Here is a 26,821-nt window from a genome sequence, read left to right as displayed (position 1 = left end):
GCATATTGCTTCCGTACCGTACTTTGATTTCAGTTGTAGGCTTTGGTGACCTGCTGGGCTTTTTGAAGCTCATTATATGTGGTTAACAATTTAAGGTCAGAGCAAGGGAGCAGGAATGGTGGTTGATCAAGACTGTCAGACGAATCCTTTCACTATGGATGCCTGGGGCGTCACAGTTATTGGGTTGGGTTGCTCTTTGGTATTAGAGTAATGTTTTTTGGAAAACTAATCATAAAACAGAGCTATATGACTTGGTTTGTAAGCCAAGTAAGATAGTTCTGGGCAAGTCTAGGCATTCCTTTTTGCTTTTTTCATGTGTATATGTAAATGTGTGTTCTATATGGTTATAAATATACAAGAAATAGATAGGACTAACGAGCAGAGTGCCAATCAAGCAACACTCATATAGAGTACCACTCCTACAGTTAGTTCTAATATTATTACACAATTTGCTAGTTTGATATCCCAACTAATGAGCAAGGCACAGAACAAGATTTCTTATGTCTGATTTGATGATGCAGACCATCACTTGCAGATGTTTATGAGATTGAAGCCTCCAAGATTTGAGCACGATGTTGAGCCCAAAACAACAGAGGATTGGTTGAGGCTGGATAATACATTTGACAGTATGTAGTGTCCATCTAAGAGGAAAATACCTCTAGCTATTTTTCTCTTAGATGAAGAGGTTGAGCGTTGATGACTAAGCCAACATGAGGTGAAATTTCAAGGGAGGATAAACTCCCTTATCAACTGGGAGGAGTTTATTGATGTATTACGAATATGATTTGAATCACTTTCTACATGTCAACAGATACATGAGACCTTTATGAGTCTTGTTCAACGGAGCATGACTGTTATACACACAACAAGCCTCTTATGCGATGGAAGATAGCAACCTTTATTCATTCGGCTTGTTTCCCTCTCAAAATATTTGAATTATGATATTTAAGAGTCAATAAAATTATTACCACTCGAATACAATTCTAATCAATTATTTATCAAAATTTAATTCGACATTATTTGAAAAAAAAAAAAAAACGTTATACCATAATCTGCAACTAAATCATTTTTAAATGTGTTTTAAAATTCACAAATTATATTGAAAGTCTCTTTTTAAAGATTTTTTGCAATCAACACACTTAAAAATAAAATCAGTATTGGTCATAAAAAAAATTAAAATAAACTGCAAAAAATTGCAGCAAACAAATTACAAATGTAAAACTCTCGTCCGAGCTTCATCCGCCTTCAGAGGCCCTTCGCATTCCCCCATATAAATGGCAGAAGGAAACAGAGATGAAAAATAAGGGAAGAAAACCTCTAGATTGAAGAGAAAAAGATAAAAAAAATAGACCAGTTAAGTGAAATGGGCATCCTTCAGCTCACGAGGCTCACATTCGCATTCCCTCTTCCTCACAGAACCCTAATAATTCCGTTCCGCACCAGCTCGAAAGCTGTTTCGCGCCATTTTAACTTAATCCACAACCGAGCACACTTAAAGGCCACTGCTTTCCCATTGATTTCTTCTGCAGAGGCTGGAATCGGTCAAGGGTTCTACTGCCTCCCTTGCAGGAACAGGCGGATTGGTTTAGCCATGGCGTCGACGGATTCAGTTCATAAATCTGACGACGAGTGGAGGGCGGTCCTCTCGCCGGAGCAGTTCCGGATCCTTCGCCTCAAGGGGACCGAGTACTTAATCTGTTCTCTTCTCCGATTTGTGTTATTGCTGATCCGATTTTGCTGGGCTTGAGCTGTTTGTTTTGTTGATTTGAGATTTCAGGAGATAATTTTTCTGGATAAAGGTTCCATAGGGAAACAAAAAACAGTTAATTAGAAGGATTTTGATCATTGGTACAGAATGATTGATTCGAAAGTGGCTGATTTAAGTCCTGATTGACTTGACCTCTCTACATGGGAGGATGACTAAAGAATCAAATAAATCTAAAATGTTCTGTTTTATATGGTCAATGAAGAGAACAAAAGCCTTCAAAGAAAAAGCTTTACTTACATGTTACTAGTTATTTCTATTTATTTGGTTTATGCATGTCTTTCGCCTACTCTGATCTATAAATAGGTCTTTAGGGTGTCAAAATTTAATTGATGGAATCGGAATTCAATTCAAAGTTTCTCCCCAATATTCAAGCCTGAATTGACACTACATTCACTCTACCCCACCTCCCCTACTCGTCCCTCTTCTTCTCCCTGGGCTTTCCTTCTCTTGGCCAACCTCTCCAAATGAAGTAAACTGAGAAGAAGGGCAATGCCCAAGAAGGATGAAAAGGGGAAACTGAGCTCTACTCAAGAACAACCATTTGGAAGCAAGACACCAGCATGGTGAATTTCATCTTCAAGGGCTTTGCTTTTATCTGTCATAATTCCTAGCTCTAGCCTACTCTCTCTTTAGCTATATTTTTTATCTTGAATAATTGCATTAAACCTAAGGAGATTGATGCATGGTGATTAAACTCTCATTTGAAACTTTCTGGAGGGACCTTTTGTCTTCAATTAAGTGTTCTAAATCCTAAAACCGTGTGGATCTTGTTATTCCTATGGTTTGCAAAGATTAACTCCACCTAAAGCTCCACAATCAAAATCTAGCAACACCGAGCTTGAATCAAGATGGTGAAGCATTTGTCTCCTATAATTTGGGATCAATATTTTTTAACGAAGCTCCATTTTCAAGGCCTAAATCCTAAGCCATATTTACACCTTTAGGAGTGCTAGCTCAAACCTCTTAGGCTTTGTTTGGCAATGATTTTTGCTTAGTGATTAGCTGACTTAAGATAACATAGTCAATTTTTAGGCATTTGGTAAAAATTATGTCAATTGTTATGTGGAAATATTTTTCTGCATAAAAGCTAAAAAAAGGATTGTTATGGAAAAGCTAAGCACCCCTAGGCCATTCTCATTCTATGGAAAAGCTAAGGATTGCTCATTGCCACCTAAAGTTTTGATGATGCACGATTCCCATTCAACGGCATCTTAATATCGTAATAGTTATGTCAGATATGTCTTAGAAGACCTTGATAGTTTCACCAATTATCTGAATATTTCATGGCATCCAAGATTGTAACAAGAAAAGTATTATAATCTATGTCGATGCTACTTGAATACACCGGCATTTGCAACATTTGAGGATGGTGTTGGCCATATCATCACAAGCTTCTACTTCATTTACAATGGACGCATAGGAAGGCCGACCTTGGTTCCATTGTCATAACTCTTTTCGACCACATAAAAGGCACCTTGTAATGAAGTCCCTCCAACTGCTCGAGATGGATCGTCATTGTACTGATTTTTTCTACAATTAGTAGATCTTTGCAACTAAGCAAAACCGTGTGGACTTTCCTCTTTTGCAAATTTCCATGTAAAATATCTTGTATTTTTTTTATTACTTTTGTGTGCGAGAGAACAAAAAACTAAAGGTGATTGAATCTATCTTTTTCTCCCAGCTTGATTTGCCACACCCAACAAAGTGTTAGAAATCAAATGCAAAAATTAGTTTGGGAGGAAAAAGATCGTCTCAAATCACATGTGATTTCTGTATAGGAAATAATCAAATTGTAGATATTCTGAGAAATATATGAAGAAATCAAAATAAAACCAATAGAGAAGATAAAGTAGAGGAGCTTATTAATTGAAGAATGACTTAAAATGAATGCTTAAGTTCAATGTACAGTTCAAACTGTGTCTTGATAAAAATTGAAACATCGTTTTAAAAATGGCATAGATAATACAAATTATGAAATAAAAGTTACAAGTCTGTATCAAATTATGATCTAAAATGAAAGGATATGATTCTCTTTCTAAATGAAAAGTATTGGAATTCTCTTTCATAGTATTTGATACGTAATAAATTGAACATTTGTGCTGCTTGAACAACAAGACTCTGCAGTCTGTATTTTATAAGAGAGCTGCAAAACTATTAACAGGTATCCAGGTACTGGTAAATATGATAAATTCTTCAAGGAAGGCATCTATGAATGTTCTGGCTGTGGGACTCCTCTTTATAAATCCACTACAAAGTTCAATTCTGGTTGTGGCTGGCCTGCTTTCTACGAGGGTTTACCTGGAGCCATTAACCGAACGGTCTATTTCTCTCCTTTATTTTTATACATATTGTTACATGTTTGGTTGCTGAATGAATTATAATGGTTTCAATGTTTTCAGGTGGATGCTGATGGAGTTAGAGTAGAGATTACATGTGCTGCTTGTGGTGGCCATCTTGGTCATGTTTTCAAAGGCGAGGGATTCAAAACCCCAACCGATGAGAGGCATTGTGTCAATAGCATTTCCCTCAAGTTCTCTCCTACTTCTTGAAACATTCCTGTAGCTTTTGGATAATAAAGAAACACCTAGACTTGAGGGATTAATAAAATATATTTCAAAGCATGATAAATTATTTTCATATAATCATCCTATGGAGTAAGATTCTTGGTCATTTTTATTATTGATTTTGACATACAACTGATTTTTCGGTTGAAAGATCTGTATGCTTATCTTCTATCATTTTGATTCTCAGTATATTTTTAATATTAACTGCTTGCTTTTGCTCCAGTGAGCTAATTTAAGCCTGAGCTGCTAGAAAACGGCTAAAATGTTGGCTTCCTTTTATTGTTTTTTTTTTTTTTTTTTTGGAATTTGGAATGATGTAGGGCTTGAAACATGAGCTAAAGAAATCTATAACCTATTTATAATAGGTTGAATACTTCCAATGAAAATAATTTCTTACCCATACAATTAGCAAATTGTGGGCTCCGAAAATTTGAGCTTTAGGGCCCCAGCCTCTCCGTGATATATTCGGGGAGAGTTTTAACGGATTAAGTTTCAGGAGAAATTTTTAGAAGACATATTACATAGAGATAAGATACTACGTAGAGTTTTCCCTGTTAATGAGGACTTTAAGATCTGAGTTATGATTTCCTATAGGCGCAAGCCCTTATAGTTAATCACCCCTCTCGATAATGAGAGAGAACTTTCGATTTAGCCTAGTCGTTGAATATATACGTAGTATCTAGCATATAGTAGCAACAGCTCCATAAATTTAAAATTAGAAAATTTATCCCGTATCACTTAAAGCGGATGATGAAGGGAATGATAAAATTTTATCACCAATCAAGATCCCATGGTTCAATCGTCCCAAGTCATCATAGTCCCTAATATGCATAGTCAGAGGAGGTAGTTGATCCAATAAGATCGAAGGATTCTTGTTGGTAGCCATTGGTTGTTTCGTTCAAGGATATTTTATAGACATTTGGTGAATGTTTGTCCAAGGGACGAATTCAAGTCATCCTTAGCTAATAGAGGGCTTTGTGCCCTATCGATCAAACCCTATGATTCATTACACAAAGGTAAATAGCCATTGGGGAACATACGAGCTTTAGTCATGAACGTAATACAATTGAGTCATTCGATCAAATCACTAGTTCAGAGAGTCGCGGTCATGATCGTTAAGCGCGTTGAGCCGGTCTGGCCAAATCACGAGTTCTTTGTGGAGCCCTATGGCCAAACCACTGATTAGAGGATCAGTCATAACCATACCATGTAGAGCTGTTTTGTCAAGCTTTGGGTTAAAGTGGAGCCGTATTGGCCAAACCACCGGTTAGAGGATAAATGTCGCATCCTTATTGGCATAATGAAATTTGAGAATTAATCTGATTGATATTCTCGACTGGATATTGCTCTTTGTGAGCTAGAGTTATCCTTGAGTTTATCATCCTCGCCAAATGGTTGCGGAGGGTGAATGAATTTTGCTTGAAGTTTTAAAATAATTAATTTTAATTTTAAATATTAAAATTATTAATAGATGTAGATCTTTGGAGTTTTGGTAGAATTCAAAAATTAACCCCTCCGATTGATATTGGCTTTCAACAAGATCATCATTAGGGTGAAATTATAATCATTTGAAAATATTTATATTGTATAGAGATTTGGGGGTATTTAAAAGAGTATAGTCCACTCTGATTGATATTAGCTTTCAACACAGCCATCATTAGGGATTTTTGGGTATGATTATTTCATTAGTTGGACCTTGTCAACTTTGTTTGCTTGCAAACGTACAGAGGATCGGGTCAAGCTTCTAATTTCAAGAGTTATCGTGTTGATATCAGAACCTGGGATGTTCATTTTAATATGTTAATTTTTTTTTTGTAAGAGACATTGAAGGACATATATGAATGTATAGAATTAAATACTTCAACTAACTTTAATGAGTGTCAGTTCCGAGAGTTTATGCTTTTAACAGTGAATATTTCTTGTAATATATATTGATGGTCTAATATAAACGTATAAAACCAAATACTTTAGCAGACACTACAATCATGTATTTGTTTTATGGTTCAACTATTCAAATCATATCAATTTCAATCCATTCAAAGAGAAGGATCGGACTTAAACTTAAGTTTACTTTTGACCTGCACAACATCTTCTGATGCCACGTGGGTATATGTATTATGTTTGTTGGGGCTCATGCAAGTACGTACTTTTGAGTGTATTTCATATAATATACTTATATGACGGCTATATGTATGTAATGCAGTTGATGTGCATGACATATATGCATATCACACATACACATGTATTTAGTTGCATGTTGATATACTTGTATATGTATTTGTATGTTTGCATGTATACGTGTTTGTTAACATATGCACTTGCGCACTACTTAACGTGCTTATATGACATTTTTTTATGTTGAATGGTGGCTTAATGCATTAAGGTAGCATATGATCTATTTGCATGTCAGTATAATGTACTATTATGACACTCCATTTTTGCATGTTAGATAGTGTGTTTGCATAATGTGGTTTTGCACATTCCAATGTATATGTGCACAACATATTTGCATGTTAGATGTATACATATGCATAATATATCTATATGTGATTTAATGCATAATGCATCCTTGAATAACATGCAATTAAGATGTATTTGTGATGTATATTTATAGATTTTTCAGAACATTTGCATGACACATGCATATTCTAAATGCATTGGTATGCGTTTTAATGCATATTGCTAGAATATTATACGTTTCTCAAGATAAGGACATGCTTCTTGAGGTGGCAGAGCTTCTTTATAAGCTATCATGCATTTCTGGAGGCTACTACATGCTTCTCAAAGTAATGACATGTTCCCCGAGACAATGCGTTTAAATTTGGTAAATTGTATTATGATGCATGAGGGGGTGTTATGAAATATTCAAATATGATCAATTGTTAAAATGATTATTATTGAAAAATGCACAAATTTTCATGTAAGGTCCTGCAAACTACTTCTATTCATTTGTATGAATGTTGTAGATCTTGTGACGTTATTTAGAAGTGCGTTAAGTTTCATTCGTCGTGCATAAGTGGTGTTATTTAGTTCATTTTATCTTCTGTGACTATCTTTTTCTTCAGCCAACTTGTAGGAACATGCTTCAGCCTACAAGCGAGTTGTACGATGCATCATGAATCCTCCACCTTTCATTTATAAGCAAGCTAATAAATTCAACGTGACACCCTCTCAATACAAATATCTCGCTTTTGTTTGCAGATGAATCGTAGCATTGTGCTACAGGTCATTTGTTGCTTCTTACAGGCAGGCTGTGGTGTTGTACAAACTTTGTTAAGCTTGATTGTGGGCCAACAATAGACATGCAGAAGTCATCAACTGTTGTATGTAGGCAAACTGCATTCAATGTAAATCTTCCAACATTGCCTATAGATGGGAATGTTGTGTGCATTTCAAGTTTACGCTCTCTACTTGTGTGCAAGCTATATTAATAATAAGTCTACTACTTTGATCCACAGGAAAACTGTCGTATGTATAACAAGTCTTCTAGTTTTTCCAATAGACAAGTTGTACCATCTGTAAGTTTCTTGTTATTGCCTTGTAGGTGAGTTGTCATATACATTGGAAGTCCTTGTTTTTTGCCTTTGGGCAAATTAACATGTCCATCTATTATCTTTTTACATAGGCTGGTCATGATATTTGCATTGCAAATCCATTCTTCCTAGCTGTATGCTAGGTAACACATTCATTGTTCATGCCCTATACATGCCTATAGGCAAATCATGTTCATTACAAGTCGTACTTCTTCTTCAACAAGTGAGCAATCATGCTCATCACAAGTACCATGTTCATATTCTTGCTCTTAGTCGTAGGCGGGTTGATGTGCTCATTGCATGTTCATTTGTTGTTGCCCATAGGTGGGCCGCATTAAGTGCAAGATCTCTAATGTTGTCTATAAGCGATTTGTTATGCGCATTAAGAGTCCTTATTTATTCTTGTAATCAAGTTGCATCATTAATCACATATCTCATTGCTTTTTACTAGTTGGCAGTCTGTTTTATGTATCACAAGTACGTAGGTGGTCCGATATATTCATTATAGGTATTGTGTCTTCTTCAATGAGTGGGTTATCACACTTATTACAAGTATTTTATTCTTGCTCTTACTCATAAGCAGGCTGTAGGTGAACTGCTATTTGTATTATATGTTCATTACAAATATCACTTAGCTTCTTTGATTTTGTCAATGGCATTTAATTTCATTTTAATCTTAGAATATTAATTTAGGTCTTGTCAGCTCGGTTGAGTATAATGGTTGATGTGCAGTAGGTAGTGTGATGTGTAGTGTACAAGTGGGTTTGGTGTGGAGTTCAAACTTGCAGCAGATGGGAGGAGAGATGGGCCTTGGGCTATATGTGGTGAGGAAGGAGTGGGAAGATTGGACTGTGAAGTGGGCTTCTTGGAAATTTGCTGACGAGTTGGGGGACTCTTTGTGTTTGTAGTGGATTGATTTTAAGTGGGTTGGTGAGTACAAGTAGTGGAGAGGGCTGATTTTGGGCTACAGGTGATTAGGTAAGAGGATAGGAGGCCTATTTTGATGGAATGGAAAGAGGAGGAGCTGCTGCGAACGTTTCGAGTACAACGACGACGTCCGTTTTGCAAATTGATGATTTTTTAGCAGCATTGCACAATTTTTCATCCCTATCCTATCAATTTAGATCACCTTCACTCAATTCAACTATAAGGGTCCCTCCTTCATAGTAGAAATATGATACTCAAATCATATTGATGCAAACTGTTTGACAATCAGAGATCATTTGGGTAGTTTTCGCTAACATCATGCTTACCAACAATCATGCTCGTCTTCATTTTCAATTAGTTGCGTATGAATAATTCTTCCTTAGCAAATTCAGTATCCCCATTTTATTAGCGATCAAGGCATCTCGATGCTTGTGCTAATGACTTCAATTATTCTTCTTCCTCAACACACTCAATTGACCGTGAAACATATATATAGGTCAACACAAACAAAAGGAATCTTTAAAAAAAATAATAATAATGCTGAGTATGCAATCTAATCTGATGGTTACAATTTTTTATGGAGCTAATGTAAAAGAAATAGTTTGTTAATGAAATATAACATTCTATTAACTTTGCTGTAAAGTAAAAGAGTATAAGCATAAATAAAGTCATGCATATAATATAAAATCAAAGGAAAATTATGAACACATGACTAATGATATCAAATAGGTGCAGTTCTCGTTTGGTATTGCTTTTTGACCGTAGGTAAGGTAACCAATATCCATTGAAATCTATAATGATGAAATTGCCCTTTTGAAAGTGCTCCCAGAACTGCAATTTATGGGACAATTTCAAATGCATCATTAATGAAAAATGGTTGGGCATGCAATGCATCATCTGCGTAATAAGAATTGATCATCAATCCTGGCAAGTAATGAGAATTGTCTGAAAGTAACAGAATCCCTTTAGTGCACAATAAACCACAAAGAAAACATGGCTGGACATATATCATCTCTCATGCGTTCACTAATCATCCTCTACTGTTTTCAACTTCTTAGTCCTTGATGAATTTCTTCCTTCGGAATTTCTGGGAACCATGTCTTCTAAGATCTTTGGAGGTGTGAAGGCAAATTTTTCTACAGAAATTTTATCTCTGTATTCCGGATATGCATCAAGAAATTTCTCAATCTCCACACTGCTCCTCAACCTCTTCCCATTGGGCATAATGTAACTTACATCTAACTTTGACAAATCTCTCCTCATTATAAGTATTCTCTCTGTGTCAGGGGGCGGCTTCGGAATGTTCGGCTTATCGATAATCCATAGCCTACTGGTATCATATTCTATATCACCGGGATCATCGCAGGTAACGTTCGGCCTTTTCTCGCAACACCATGGATCTTCTATGAAGGTGTCCCTGATCGTCTCATATTCTTCTTTTGTGGGAACTAGCCTCCACTTGAAACATTTCTCACATTGTACTGCAAATGCTCCAATGGAGTCCTTGGGAATCTTCGATTTCTGCATAAAAGAGACTTCAATTTAGTGTTCAGCTGCTGCTAGAAAAGCCAAAAAGGAGAAATATACGTGGAAATTATTGGAGGCCATAGTATGATAACTTACAATTAGCCCAACATTGAAATAGATGAATCTATTCCATAATTTTTTTTTTGGGACATTTAGACCAATTAAGGCAAACTCACACACACATCACATATGTGAGACTCGAATTTAAGATCTCTTAGTTGAAAGCCAAAGCTTCCAACTAACAGACCAAGGTGAGTTGCGTTGAGATGAAAATATTGTACAATTTTTTTTCTTGTTTTTTCAAAAAATTGCTTTTAAGAACTGCTTTTGAAGTTCTCAAAACTGAAAGCAGAAAAACATTATGAGACCCAGATATAGCCAAAACATCAATTTTCTATGTAGCGCCGTTAAACATAATAAGGTTATAAAATAATTGCCTCATTGTTTACAGATTTGTAAGTGTTACTGCATAACTTACAAAACATCATTATAACAAGTATAAATCTAGACATACCTTCTAAGGAATATATATAAAAAGAAAGGGAAAAAAGGCTGTTTTGTTCACTGATGAAATCACAACTTCATAGGATAACATGGCCAGCTCTAAGAGGAGAGCTTGACAGAATCGCTTTCATGTTGATACACTTGGGACCTTTCAAAAAGATTTTGCCAGATAATAATAAAGAAAAGAAATCTTCCCTTTCAATTTATATTTTCTTCCAATTCACACCCACTTCTTATAGTCCTTACAAAAAAAAAAAAAACTTGCGAACATCGCTTTCAAACTTGCATATCTTTCTTGTAGGAGGTGAGAGTAAACAAGTATTCTTTCATTTACATTACTCAAATAAAAAAACCAACTAACTGCATAAAATGTTTCCTATGATTGGTTATAGATGCCAACCCAATTAAACAATCATCCTGAGTATGCTATTAATTACCAATAATTTCAATGGCAAAAATAAGCAGGTTAAACCAGTTGTGCAGGTAAATTATATCAAGTTTGTAAAAATATCTATGAATATGGCATCAATTTCTGACAACGGATTATGTAAAATAAGACAAGGGAGAATGTATATCATGCTTTGTTGCAAACCAATAAACTATTATGCATTAAGCACCAAGTTTGATGCATATAATCACAATCATTAATTGTCATTGTGAGACCAGATAAATGAATCCTTATTCAGCATTCACTCAGAAACCTCTAAAAAACTACTTCTACATCCTTTCAAGACTTTGAAAGCTAACTTAATCACCTAGTTTTATCGATTCTTTACTTCTTAAATCACCAATATAACCTTAGTCCAATATTTTCAAACACCAAGATGATGCCATTGCAATCAATTTCTAAAAATTCTTATTCTCAATTCATCCCCTTCTAGCTTATCAACATCCATACACTTATACGCATTTAAACATTTGTTTAAGCATTCTCTGTATCATGATAACTGTTTTCACATTAATAACAACAATAACTGGCTCACTGAGAGCACACATATCAAGATTATCACAACTGTTTACAAGCCTCAAAATCCCCAACACTCTCTGGAATTAAAAGTCTCCTATATATATCATGTAATAATAAAATATATATATATATAATATATATAATATATTAATAGTATATATATATATATATATACTATATATATTATATATATATATATATATAATATATATTATATATTGTTTTTAACATCTACAAACAATCTTTTCAATGGAATTAGCTGGCATATCCCATATCAGATTTGGCCAAAATAAATAATTTATCTATTAATAATCTATCTTAAAAGATTACAAATTATTTCTCATATTTTTGGGTTTAATTATTTTCTTTGTACTCTTAAAGTAATAGATCCATAATAGCTACTTTATTTGATGTGTTCAAACTCTCACCTAGAATCATTTTACATTTTGTAAAAAACAAAATAAAATAAATCTTTGCAAGTGAAAAAAAGTTTATTTGTGATTTGGCGGCTCCACTATTATATGTAATTAGATATTTTTCTAGTTTCTTAAAATGCATTTACTATTGCAAGATCATAGCCTAATGCGACATCAAAAATAACCTCCCTTATTTCTTATATATTTCCTATTCCATGATCATCATGAATCCTCACATAGACAACCTATTAGAAATTATATCGCCATTAAAATCACCTCCTAAAGATACCCTATTTCCTCCCCAGAACCTCCTAAAAATACATTTTAAAACTATTTTCTAATTCAACTTAAAAGAGTATAAACACTAGCCACATTTAAACTGTCTCCAACAATAATAATATCTCAATAATTTTATCTTTCAACTCTATATCAATTACTATCAAACCCCTGTTATTAATATTTTCAACATACAATAACTTCGATTTTTTTTATTTATACATGGTTTCTTGTAAATAATTAATTTTATTATTCTTACATACCTCCTTAAAAGAGAAGCATGGTATTAAGGCTTTGTTTGGGACGGGTTTCTTACTGCTTCTTAAAGCAACTTTCAGTACAAAAATTTTAATTTTTGTACTATAAAGGTGCTTTAAGCAGTGGTAAGAAAGCGCTTTCTTACCCAAACGAAGACTAAGTTAAGTGTTGCAAAGATGAGGATGCTTAGGTGGATGAGTGGCTTTACTCTTAGAGACAAGATATGAAATGAGCATATACGTGAGAAGGTTGGAGTAGCTCCTGTGGAAGATAAGATTAAAGAGAGTCGCCTTAGATGGTTTGGTCACATAAAACGGCGACCTTCCGATGACCTGGTTAGGAATGTAGATGTATTGGATTTGGCTTATGTTGAGAAAGGTAGAAGTATGCCTAAAAACATTTGTTAAAAAATATTAGAAATGAGTAAATGACATTTCTTTATTAGACTTAAATGAGAATTTGACTCTTAACATGACATAATGGAGAAAAAGGATTCATGTAGCCGACCCCACATAGTGGGAAAAAGGCTTGATGATGATGATGTTGTTGTTGTATTCTTACATACCTCCTTAATAATAAAAGTAGAAAATTCAAGATCGAAGGTTCTTTGATGCAAAAAACTCATATGTTTTTGTATTTGTCCATCTGTGAATTTGTTCAATCATAAACAAACTAGATGCTCAATACCCTCTCATCTCAAATAGTCGAATGCTTTGAATTGTATCCTAATAACAAATACTATATTGTGTGGTTGCATCTATCAGTCTTTAATTGCAAGGTGGTGCTCTTATTCAACTTTATGTTGATTAGGCTCCACAAAGGCCTTCAGAACCAAGGAATATGTTATCACCACTTGAGATGGAGGTAAGAAACCCAAAGAGCTTCCACACTTGTTGGAAGAACAGCTTGCCCACTGCTGGATGAGTGATTGTGTTTCTATAGTGAATTAGGAAAGCAATTTTTTTAAACCTACGAACAATCACAACAAAATAAATAGTTATGCCTTATTTTTCTCTTAAGCAAAGCCTTTAAAAATAAATATATGGCGATGTTTTCCTAGGGTCACCATGATTTATTAATGGAATAAAAAATCCACTTTTCAAGTTTTAAGTTAGAGATTCAAAGCCACATCCTTAGCTAGTATTCCTGACTTCTTAGGAAGGCCCTAGGTGCCAATCATAAGGAAAAGCTTTATGTCCACTAGCATGAATAATCTTTATAGGAAAAGTATAGCAATGCTTTATTGCTCTCAAACGTGGCTCTTCCTTTTAGGAAACATAAACAAAGAAAATAGTTCACATTGAGTCTCAAAACGCATTCTAAAGAGCAAATGAACAATCAAACAATGATGAAAATCATAAAATAAGCCAACAAAATTTCACTATTCATGAATGTCACACCCCATTTTGACCCTCTTATAGTCAATCTAGAGTGTAACAGAGAAGGAGAATTTGAACAGAACTCCATACTAACACCTATTCTGAAATATCTCTACTAGAATCAAGGTGTAGGAAATTTTGATTTCACTTCATATCTTGTGCATTTTTATATTTTATATATTATTTACTCTTTAGTATATACAAAATTTATCATTTTATGTTTACGCAATTTTTTGATTTTGAGGCTTACGCCTCAAAACGCCTTGAGGCTTACGCCTCGCTTCACGAACGAAAAACGCCTCAATAACCGATTACGCAATTTTAAACATTGGGAAATAGTCTATTCAAAACATTCTAATATATCAAGATTTATACTTACCAACAAGAAGTATGTAATAAACTTCAAATACAATGCATATCTAATATGAAATATAGTGCTTTACTAAAAAATTTAAAATTTACTTACATCCCCAAAAATTTGTGCAGCTCTCACTCAGATCCCTTTATGATGTAAATAAATATTAAAAGTTTTAGTAAATCTTTGTATTTCATATTAAATGTGCATTTTATTTGAATTTTATTACTTGCTTCATGTTGTTAAGTATAAATCTTGACATACTAGGATATTCTGAACATACTATTTCTTACTTTCTAATTCTGATAGAAATATTTTAGAATATGTGTTAGTAAGAAGTAGTTATGTTCAGATTCTCCTTCTCTGTTATACTCTAGATTGATTATAAGGAATCAAAATGGGATGTGACAATGAATATTTCAATCAACTCTTGTGCTAAAGGAAGCCACAAGCCCACAATCAATATAATCTTGTAGATGGTGATGTATTCAATTAAAGTTTGATTATCCTGATCAAATATTCTGGGCATGCGAATTGTAAATTCCTTAGGCAATAAGTACCTGATACTTATTGCCTCAAGTTTATCCATATATACCCTGGAGAGTGCATACACATCTTCAAACATAAGTATTATATTTGAAATGTAAATCAAGAACTTTCAGGCAAACTATCAAGATAAAAGTATGATCATCAATGGAAGACTATATCATATCTTGGTGGTAGTTGCTTCTTTGCTTTTCTTTAAGTGGCATTGAGATTTCTTGACAAAACCCTAATGTTGCTTCAAAAGAAATCTCATGATTGCAATATTTATAGTGATCATTTAAAGAGTTTTAGCCATGGAGGTTACCAGAAGTGACTACCATCATATAAAGAAACATACTTCCTTGGTCAAAAGCTTCCAAACACAAGGGAGAATAATTTTGCGTCCCAATGCGACAAACTTTGTCTAAACATCCATTTCTTAAATACATCAGAATATTTCTCCATCTATGTAGTGCAAGAATTTCCAAAATTATCAAGGACTATATAAAAGCTTTTTCCAACCAAAAAAAAATATGAAGGGAACACCTTCAAAAAATTTAGAAAACTTTGAAAACAAAAGAACAAACATCATAATTGAAAATCTGCCAACAGATTTATAAACAACAGAATGTCCATATTCTTGTTCTCTTTTCAGACACAAAATAATGGGATTAAATTGTGCTAGAAGTTCAGGCAGGGTCCTATTAATTAGCAACAAACTCCTAATTTTCATGTACTTAAACATCAAGTTTGACCACAAAATATTTACCATACATAATTAATGAAAATTTTTAATAATCTAAAATATGTAAAAGATAGAGAATTTTGTGAATAAAAAATAAAATCTCATTTTCAAAAAAAATATTAAAATAACATCTACTCTAAGGAGGCACATGAAAATCTCAATGGAAATAATGATGAGAAATACAAGAGCCTTTTTATAAGTTCTACAAGAAAATAAGATCTACTCAAAGGTCCGTCTCTTCTCACTTTGATGCCCACCATATACCGTTTTTGTTCATTGCATTGTTCTCACAAGTTGCTCAACCTGCCAATCTCTCCGTCTACAAACCACATGGCCTTTCAGGCCCATGTGGCTATACCCATTTATCTTATAGAATTAATTCAGAAATTTCTATGTAGCCAATAGGGCATGTTTAGTTAGACCTGCATTCCTTATTCAGCCAATATGCATCTGGGTTGTTGGTCCTAGAGCTAGTTAGAAAATGCAGATTTTTTTTTTTTTAACTCAAAATACAAGCATCCAAAAATAAGAGACAGATGTTGGTAATAAAAAAAATTCCTATCTAATGAAGTATGGGTTTTTTTTTTTAAGTGAAACATGAATTTGAAGTGCCCTAGAAGAACTGTACCAAAGCCTAATTTGAATTGGTTTATTTGGTAGAATTAGTGTCTAAATGAGCTCAAGTTTGCATTATTAAAACCCCAAATAAACTATAAAACTATATGTTGACTTAGTGGAAGCTTGAATAGGCCTAATTAAGATCTAGATGGCCCTAAACCGACCCAACCAATGTGAACCGACCCGATCTTGACTAGACCCAACTGGCCCAACTCAACTGGGCCATCATCAACATTCACGAGAATGTTACCAAGAACATGCTACCTCACATTAGTAATCTGAGACATTAGCAGAGGCAACCACCCCTGCAATCCCAAGTTTGAACAGGCTAAATGGATTGGCCTAAGGAAGGACCTGTCTGATCTATATGTACATAGCTTTTTACAATGGATGTCTTCCAGCTAAGCATAATAAATGGCATTGAATATGACCAAATTATCCCTCTTCATGTCCATATATTTGATTCAATTGGAATAATTCTCTATAATTTATAAGGCTCTAGAAAAGAACATAGATGCTCGCTCGTCAACACGTCTTGTCGCTTGTTGACAATATCCGGTTCCCCTCACTTGTGACAGATCACTGATTTTTGACATCGACATGTTGTCACTCATCCCACACCTAAAGTTGCTTGCAAATGATGCAGCATTGCTCACTGGCGAGACATATTATCGCTTATTGCTAACACCTACTGATACTCACAGATGAAGAGATGATGCTATTTGAAGGATTCATCAATGATGTAATGTTTCTTGTAGATGTTGCTCACAACATGACACTACTCATGTTGATGCCATCTGATAACATCACCATTCATGAAGACACCATTCAAAGACATTGCTGGTCATGTCATCACAAACCTCTATCACAGAATGCCTCCACCGCCACTAATGCCCCCAAAATTATCATTATCATCCAAATTGTCTTTTTTGGAGTTTCTCATATAGGCAAGACATCATAGTTCTTACCTCCACTGAATGCCTCCACCGCCACTGCCTCAACATGACACAACTTCGCAATCTGTTTCTTTATCAGAATTTCTCTCGGCATACAAAAATACCTAAAACGACCAGAGATTAGGCAGTTTAAAATAGAACTCAATAATCAAACCCTCAATAAGATTCTAAAATAACCTCATGACGAAAAATAATTAAAAAAAAAAGAATCCGAAATGCTCCATAGATCTAAGCTAACATATATCCGCATGAATCAACACAAATTATTAGGGAAACGGCTAAAATACATCCAAACACAGTTCCATTGGCACAACGAGAGAGAAATTAGGAGATCCCATCCAAATGACCTAACAATCGAGTAGAGAAGCTCGGGGATTAAAAAAAAATCGCGACTTGCAATGCAAATTCAACAAAGAAGATATCATAAATTAGAGAAAGAATAACAAAGAGATGTAGATAATCTTGATAGCTTCAGAGGAAGAGAAGTGATTGAATTATTCGTACATCCATGGACTTGATTTTGGGAGTTTTCGAACTCGGAGGGTTTGTATGGCACTGCTCACTGCTATTCGATTCGGCGTCCGACGCTTCTCGTAGAAAACCCTCGACGCTTTGTGGATAAACAAATGACAACAGGTTTCTGATAATATGTGTTTTATACAACTTTGCCGATAAGAGGTGTCAAAATTGTTTAGCGGGTCAAAATTGTTTGGGTCTGATCTGAAATTCATCTGACCTAATAAACGAGTCAAACTGATAAATTAAATTCAGTCCGATGATAGTTTAAATGATCTGAATCTAATTTGATACTTATTTTGATGAGAAAGATTTATAGCTCGTTAAATATAAATTTTAGATAAATTAATCCAAAACTAAGGACATTATGCATTTATGCGAACAAGAAAACGAATTTTGGTTACTTTTGGATTAAAATTCAGCTCAAATTTGTGTCCGATTCAAATCTAACTCGTTTATTAAATCAGTCAAACTGAATTCAAATTTTTTTAGTTGAATTGACGAGTCTGTCATTTTCTTACACCTTGGTATTAACCAGTAGAATTTTATATTATACTTTTATTAAAATAAATTCAATGATTATAATATAATTTTAAATAAGTAAAAAAAATTATTAATTTCAGCCCATCTTAATTGCTACTAATTTTGGCTCTATTTTAAAATGAAATTCTATCATAATCTCTTAAAATTAAATATTTAAAGCAAATATTAATTTTAAAAGAAAATTATTAATATTTTTATATTGTAACATGAATATGAACAAGAACCATGCAAGTAGCTCATATTTATGATGAGTACTTTTGGCGGAGCTATTATTCTGTGTGGACACCAGACGGTTCTCCCGTCCTGTTAAGTGCTAAGTACCCAGCGGTACTGAGGGGTACCGAACTCAGTACCAAACAATGGGGTGACATAACGTATTTTATTGATCTCCAAACACCGCACAGAATAATAAATCCTTTTTGACAGGAACGCAACAGATAATTCTCGAACGAAATTTTTTTTATCAAATTGATTGGGAATGGGCGATGATACTCAAATATGTAACAACTAATCTATATATGATCTATATGGTCAAAGCAGTTGGTAAAAACAAAATTTGGTAACCAAATCGACCAACGGGGTTTATGTTCAATGTCAAAGATCAGTTTCTCATAATATGAAAATCATTATTTTTCTTTATACAATCTCTCCGATCTCACTTGAATTTTCTCAAAACCAAATACCCAAATACATAAATATATATAAACAGCAAGCTCTTCGATCGATCTCAGCTATAGCTCCTCTTTAACAGATATATATAGCTTTGCTGATACTTCTTATTATATCCATCATGCATGCAAAATAACAATAAGAAACGTACAGTAGCAATAATATATAATTATGATATAGATATGTTTAGGGTTAATTAATTAATTATTATTAAGTAGGAGGATGGCTTCCAGCGGCGGCGACGCCTGAAACAGACCTAATGATCTTCATCTTTGTGCGTGCAATGAAGTCGTCAACCTTCTTATTGATGCTGTGGCTTCTCCTCGGCTTCTCAGCCTGCGGGCCCTGTGTAGGCCTCACAGGCAGGGCTTTTGACGCTTCATCAAAGCTCTGTATCTTTACCAGCTTTTCTGCTCGACCACCAGCTGTCATGGCGGCGGCGGCGGTGGCGTCCGCCATGGATGCTTCAGATTTCTTCTGCCGGAAGTTGAGGCAGTGGAACATGTTGACGAGTCTGGTCTCTGCTTGCTTCTTCTTTTTTTCTTCTCCTCTGAAAAAAAAGAGGGAGAGGGAGAGGAGAGAGGTCTTGGCTGGGTGGATGGATGCTTTCACTTGTGGAGCTGAGCTTTCGATGGATGGAAAGCTATTCGATCTTTTTTATTTATTTATTTAATCATATTCAGCAGTATCCTAATTAACTCGATTTTGTTCAAATATACATATAATTATATGTGTTTTTATAAATTTAAAAAATTTTATATTGATGAACAAATCATATGCATATTCAGTTTCATAAATTAATGAACTATATAAATACAAATAAAAATAATGAAGTCTCTTAAATTAGAATCATTTACACCCACAGATCGATAACTATGTCGTGTTTTAGAAGATGGAAAAGAGAAAGGGCTCCACTTTGTTTTTATTCCGCATTTTAATATATAATAATATAATATTATTAGTACTTATAAAAGAATATTAGCTTCGAATGGCTTCTCCCCCTTTATCTGTGGTGGTGGTGATGGTGGTGGGAATTATATTCCGTTGTCTATAAAAGATTAATGCTCTCACTATCACTATGTATGTATGGCTTTCACTCTATTAATTAGATTTCTACCCCACGACGAACTTCTGCTCGTCACCGAACTGTCGTCGAACTTCTACCTGTCGTCAAACTTTCATCGGACTTCTACCAGATGTTGAACTTCCGCCCGTCGTCAAATTTCTACCAAACGCCAAACTTCCGCTCGACTACAATCTTTCCGACCTCCGTCGCCCCTCGACTATGGTCCTTCCGACCAAACAAACACGTCAATAGAGATGCTTCCTATTTCCACCATGTAGCATACTCTACATGATGTATATTTGTTGCGTCCAAGCCAAGATCTTCCCTCCAATCAATGACATCATTTGTAATCAACTACAAATACTAGTTTATTCATTCAAATTGGGCTAAGCCCCGTGATTTTTCCCCTTGCCTTCTACTTAAAAATTTTGGTGACTCTTAAGAATGCTACATCCTCTCTCTTTATTTATATACATGTTGCATCTTCATATGAAGCTAAAACATTATACTTTATATTCCTCTACTGCCGCAAATATTCTAGGACACAATAGTTTAGCACGGTCTATGGAAACCTAGTTTAAGACTTGGCGATAATTTTTGCTTCAAACTCAAAAGGCCGGTCATGTCAACATCCTGGCATCAGCTATTACTACATCAATTTTATAGGAATTAAATGTGGAATGGGGGCAATATTGACTATAGTCGTGATCAAGAAGATTCCTTCAACTCTTTCAAATTCAAGACAATATATTGGAATCATAAAGGTTTTGGCAAATGCCACGATGCTTCCAATAAATTTTAAGCTTTATAAAGTCTCTAACTGGGCTTTTACTCTTCGGGTAATGCATTAATCTCGACCTCAAAAAGGCACTAACGGTTTAAAAGATAGATCATTTTTCACCTTTGATTCGGGATACACGCGGCGTTCATCCCCTCCTTATCAAGGCAAAATTGATCTCAGGGGAATTCGATTCGACCTCTTCCACACAGATTAACGTCATCGAGCAGCTCTCTAACATACAACCTCAGATAGATCATACATCCTTGGTGGATTCTCTTAGCATCTTCCATACAGTTTAAGGTCATTGAGCATTACTTTGACATATAACCTTGGATATATCATACATCTTTGGTGAATTCTCTTGGCCTCTTTCTCACAAGTTAACTCATCGAGCCGTACTCTGACCTATAATATCAGATACGTCATACATCCTTGGTGAATTCTCTCGACCTCTTCCACACAGGTTAACGTCATCGAGTAATGCTCTGACATACAACCTAGGATAGGTCATACATCCTTTGTGGATTCTCTCGACCTATTCAATATAGGTTAACATCATCAAGTAGTGCTCTCACATACAACCTCGAATAGGTCATATGTCCTTAGTGGATTCTCTCGACCTCTTTCCCATATGTTAACTTCATTGAGTAGTGCTCTGACATAAAATCTTAGATAGGACATGCATCATTGGTGGAAGCTCTCTACCTCTTCAATATAAGTTAACGTCGTCGAGCAGTACTCTGACATACAATTTTGGATATGTCATATATCCTTGGTGGATTCTTTTGACATCTTCCATATAGATTAATGCTCTGATATATAATATCAGATAAATCATATATCCTTAATGGATTCTCTCAACCTTTTTCATTCAATTTAACATCATTGAATAATACTCTAATATAAAACCTCAGACTGGTCAATAACCTTTATGGATTTCTCTCAACGTCATCAAGTAATGCTCTAAAAAATAACCTAAAAAAGGCTCACGTATGTGGTAGCTTTAAAGGAATGTCAGTAATAAACAAAGTCCTCATTTATTCAAAGACCTTAGTAGACTAAAAAGCCTGAAAATGTATATATATGCAAAAATCATAGCAGGCTAAAAAGCCTCCTAGAGCATAAGGAGCAATATATCAAACCATATCTCAAAGATACATAAACAACTTAGTTTCGTCTAAAGGATTTCATTTCAACTGAAAAATAAGCATCAAACCATACAACTCCTCATATAATATCATTAGAGTTACATTGTAAAATTGTACATCAAGTTTAAGTATACATTCATTTTTGCAAGAAGCTGAAATTAAAAATTATATCATCATCATACGTACAAGTTAATGTCATCAAGCGACAAATAACTTTTAAAAGTTCAGATATCCTTGGTGAATTCTATTAACTCACATCTTTACTTCACAATGAAACATCTCCTATAATTTTTTTCTTCAAAGAAAGGTTATAACATGATAATCAGCAGGCCTCCACTCAGTTGACACTATAGGTGTGTCGTCAGACTACTAATATAGCACACTGCTTTGACCCATTCAATCATGGATATCTGATGTCCGCACACATCATTATGAATGCATATTGCCTTAACATAATGCAACTAGACCACAGCCATCATTGGCCCTTCGTCTGATGTCTGATGTTGGTCATTTACTTCATATCAACCCTCATCAACTTTTCACTTAACAACAGATAGCAGCACACCCTCCAACTCTCTCCTTCATCTCTCAACTCGACCGTCGACTATAATAAACTTCCACCCAATCACTAATCGTTGCTATACTTGCACCTGACTGTCGATCATCATCAAATTTCTACTCAAACATCATCAAAATTCTTCATGTTTATTGAAAATTATTGGTTCTCCTCCCTAGTACTATTATTATCAAATCTTCTCAAATCAACCTCACATACAAGCAGCATTTGATCATCATATGTTAAGGTCAATTTATTGAGAAAGTATGCTCTCTTCATGACTTATTATACACAAAAAAGAGGGCACTGAAGCTCGATAGGAGATGACATCTATCTCAAATAGTTGAATGACTCTAATGTAAGAATAAGAACATAAGAAAAGAAAAAAGAAGGAGAAAAAAAAAATCTCCTTCTATAAAAAAAGAGGCACTGAAATTTGATAAAGGATGCTGCCTATCTAAGACAATGGAATGCCTCTAATATAAGAAGAAAATTAAAGAAGAAGAAAAGAGGAGGAAAAAATTTTAACTTCTACAAAATAGATGGACACTGAATTTGAGTATGGAATATCGCCTACCAAAAATACTGGATGCCTAAAATATAAGAAAGTCAGAATGAGAAAGAAGAAGAAGAAATAGAGCAATTTTTCCTTTACCCCAATTGGGGAATTTATATGACACATGAGGGGAAATGTTAAAAAAATTAAGGGAAATTTTGTCTCCAATTCGTTCAATTTTTTTTAAAAATTATTCTAGAAATTTCTAAAATTTATTTAGCTCCATTTAAGTCATTTTTGGATTGACAGGCCCAACTAAAAAAAAAAAAAGTTATGAGGGGCGGCTTTAGCCGTAGCCCCATTCTATAAAAAAAAGGACCCACAGCAAAAATATATATATATATATATATTAGAGAGGCGGTTATATTAACCGGCCCTTTTGGAGGTAGTCGCGGAAACCCGCCTCACAGGTGGGTTTAAAAAAAATCATAAAATAATATTGAAGGAGCGCGTACAGAGCCCCATGTTTGCATGCAAGAATTGTTCACCAGTGCCGCCGGCTCGAGGGCAACGGCCAGCTGACCGATTCAGCCTCCCAAATGCCTTTGGGCCCGTTTTTTCTGCCCTAACAGTCCAAATTGGATATTTTTGGGGTCCCCAAAATCATTTTTTGATGTTTCAGACTCATTTTTTATACTTTCAAAACTCAAGAGAACTTCTATGATCAAATTTGAACAAATTTTAAGTTTTTTTAATGCAATTTTTTTTTGTGATTCGATCAATTTAAAATGCGGTGATATATATTTTTGGACTCTACATGCTACAATGTCCAAAAATAAGGGACCAACTTATATAACATCAAAAAATTATATTGATCGGGCACAAATCTCGAAGCAAAATCAAGAATGAAAACTTCAAAATTAAATCGAAGAACATCTAAACTCCAATTTTAGCAAACTTACAGTCGAACTGAACGTCTCGAAAATACGAAGCGAACGACACCAACTTCGACTCAATCCGAGCCTAAATGACTTCAAATGAAAGACACAAAGCACATTTGGAAGGTTCAATCAATAATTTTGATTATCAAATAGTTTCCAAACATGACGTGCTTGTAGTCGAATCGAGCAGCTCGATGAGATGAATCCAACGAGCCTAAGATTATCAAATTCTGATATTAATAAGACATTCAAATGTCTAGTAAACGGTCCATGATCAAGGGATTCAATATCGGTCGTCCATTTAAACCACTCCCAATTTACCCTTGATCTTCCTCTTATTTACTAGTTATGCCACTCTCAGAAAATTATAAATACATCTCTCATTCTTCATTATAGAAAGAAGAGGAAGGGGCATATAGGAAGGAAGTAAGGACGAAAAAGGATGACATCGGACTGGAGGGGGCTCGACGAATCCACGTCAACGATCCGGTGACTGTGACCAAACACAACTCCAAGAACTCCTTGGAAGAAATCACCACCTGAATGCACTTCGGGATATAGAAATAAAAACAAAACTAAACTCAAATCTTATTCATCTCCAAATCTTTTCCTCCTAAATCCATCAAGTTTTGGAGAACATTGGTTGATCATCATATTAACCAACTCTTCACAAGAAAAATTAATTGATTCAGGAGGAAAAAATTTGGAGATGAATAAGATTTGAGTTTAGTTTGGTTTCTATTTCTATATCCTGAAGTGCATTCACGTGATGATTTCTTTCAAGAAGGAGTTCTTGGAGTTGTGTTTGGTCATGATCACTGGATCGTCGACGTGGACTAGTCGAGCCCCCTCCGATCCGGTGTCAAAGAAGGCCAAAGCTAAAAGGGAAGGAAGAGAAGAAAGAGTTCTCTTGCCACCAAACTCCTCCTCGACCACTTCCCGACCATCGACCGATGTCGGACTTCCGTCTGTCACCGGATTTCTACCTGACGTAGAACTTCTGCTCGTCGCCGGATTTCTACCCGACGTCGGATTTCCCCCAATTGTTGGACTTCTCCCCATTGCCATACTTTTGTTAGACTTCCGCTAGTTGTCAGATTTTTACCCAACGTCGAACTTGTGTCTGTTGTCGAATTTCTACATGACATCGGACTTCTGCAAGTCATCACATTTCTCCCCGTCGTCGAATTTCTACCCGACACCAAACTTCTGGATGTCGCAGGACTTATGCTCATCGTCGCACTATCATCAGACCTCTACCCGACACCGCACTTCAACTTGTCGTCAGACTTCTACCCAATGTTAGACTTTCGCTCATCACCGGATTTCTACCCGACGCTGGACTTCCGCCCAACTATAGTCTTTCCGACCTCCGTCGCCCCGCGACTATGGTTCTTCCGACCAAACAAACACGTCAACAGTGATGCTTCTTATTTCCACCATGTAACACACTCTACCCGATGTATATTTTTTACATCCAAGCCAAAGCCTTCCCTCCAATGAAGGGCCTCATTTGTAATTAACTGTAAATACTAGTGGATTCATTCAAACTGGGCTAGGCCCCCTGATTCTTCCCCTTTTTAGGATTTTCCTAAAAAATCTGGTGTCTCTTATGAATGCTACACCCTCTTTCTTTATCCATATATGTGATGGATCTTCGTACAAAGCTAAGACATTAAACTTTATATTTCTCTACTGCCACGAATATTCTGGGGCGCAATAAATGAAAATAATATTTTCATTATCAAGAATTATGAGCTTGAACTTGATTTTTGGGATAAATAAATATTTTAAGAAAGAAATTTCCCATTGATTATAATGATAAGAAGGCTTAATAGACTTTGACAAGCAAATAAGTAGAATCAAAATATTGTTAGATATGCCTTCATGAATGTCCAGTATGACGAATAGTTGAAATAGAAAAAATGCAATTTATTGATTATTTGTTGTGACAATAGCAAATCATATTTGAATAATGACACTTATTAACCTAACTTTGTTTTCTCTATGAATGGCTCTCATCTATTCCTCATCTTCTTGACTTGTTTCATTCCTCTCTTTTTTTTCTTCTTCTTATCATGAATCATATATGAAGGCCGTTTTTGATCTAGTAATGGGCCGAGCCGATGCCCAAAGCCCTCCAGCGAGCTCCCCTCATCGGCCCAATGAGACCACACCGCATCCTTTCCCGTCTTCCCGAAGAGCCCGGTTGCCTCTTTATCACGTGAATCGCACGTGCTAAAAGAAGGAACAGTTGGCTTCTGCCGGGACCATTAACCCGGCCCACTTTCTATCTATCAAATCCAACAGTGTACTGATCCTTCTTAATACATTTATTAATTGTTTTTTTTTTTTAATTTTTAAAAGAAAAACTCAGTTAATAATAGAATCCCAACCACTCCCAACAAAAAATAAATCAGCCCAGCGAGAATCCTAAGAAAATAAAAGAATCCTACTTCATGTCAGGTCCTACTCTGCCTGTGTAGTTTCGGCCGATCCGAGACCACAATTTTATTTATTTTTTTAATTCTACAAAGGAAATAGCGATCCACGTGTCAAACACGTGGCAGCTTCGCTGACATGGACTCGGCTCCATTGCAAATGTATTTGTATTTGAGCAAGCTCATATGTCAATTGGTCAAGTGAATATAAATTATATAGCATATAAATCGTCATATATATAAGTATAATTAAATTAAATAAAATTGTATATATATATATATATATAATTTAAAATAATTATAAAGCCAGATCATAAAATTCAATAGACCAACTGCTTATGGAGCC

At 35.0% G+C, this 26,821-nt stretch overlaps 2 protein-coding genes across 3 annotated transcripts; one reads left to right on the top strand and one right to left on the bottom strand.

Annotated features, from left to right (window-relative positions):
* The first annotated feature begins 1,267 nt into the window (after nt 1–1,267).
* Nucleotides 1,268–7,925, top strand: LOC110103958 (peptide methionine sulfoxide reductase B5-like). Of its 2 annotated transcripts, XM_028700770.1 has the most exons (4): nt 1,268–1,686; nt 3,930–4,086; nt 4,168–4,240; nt 7,534–7,925. In XM_028700770.1, exons 1-4 carry the CDS (start codon nt 1,364–1,366, stop codon nt 7,542–7,544), a joined length of 564 nt encoding a protein of 187 aa, XP_028556603.1. In that variant the 5' UTR covers nt 1,268–1,363; the 3' UTR covers nt 7,545–7,925. The 2 variants fall into 2 exon arrangements, with proteins under 2 accessions (XP_028556603.1, XP_020688524.1); XM_020832865.2 differs by lacking the exon at nt 7,534–7,925 and having other exon boundaries at nt 1,272–1,686; nt 4,168–4,536.
* A 1,526-nt stretch (nt 7,926–9,451) lies between these two features.
* Nucleotides 9,452–17,980, bottom strand: LOC110103961 (methyl-CpG-binding domain-containing protein 4). Its single transcript, XM_020832869.2, has 2 exons — nt 17,823–17,980; nt 9,452–10,313 (listed from the first exon to the last, which is right to left on the bottom strand). The coding sequence occupies exons 1-2, from the start codon at nt 17,826–17,828 to the stop codon at nt 9,819–9,821; spliced, it is 501 nt and encodes a 166-aa protein (XP_020688528.1). The 5' UTR covers nt 17,829–17,980; the 3' UTR covers nt 9,452–9,818.
* Between the last annotated feature and the right edge of the window lie 8,841 nt (nt 17,981–26,821).

The sequence above is a fragment of the Dendrobium catenatum genome, unplaced genomic scaffold (genome assembly GCF_001605985.2).
Source record: "Dendrobium catenatum unplaced genomic scaffold, ASM160598v2 fragScaff_scaffold_142, whole genome shotgun sequence".
In the NCBI taxonomy this organism is placed as follows: domain Eukaryota; kingdom Viridiplantae; phylum Streptophyta; class Magnoliopsida; order Asparagales; family Orchidaceae; genus Dendrobium; species Dendrobium catenatum.
Note: the sequence above shows the minus strand (reverse complement) of the source record. Positions and strands in the feature narration are given on the sequence as shown.

Excerpts from the sequence above, each read along its gene's own strand:
- LOC110103958 (XM_020832865.2), top strand. The coding sequence starts at position 1,364 with ATGGGCATCCTTCAGCTCACGAGGCTCACATTCGCATTCCCTCTTCCT. Across the intron at positions 1,687-3,929 it reads CTTCGCCTCAAGGGGACCGA|GTATCCAGGTACTGGTAAAT; the intron begins GTACTTAATCTG and ends AACTATTAACAG. Across the intron at positions 4,087-4,167 it reads CTGGAGCCATTAACCGAACG|GTGGATGCTGATGGAGTTAG; the intron begins GTCTATTTCTCT and ends CAATGTTTTCAG.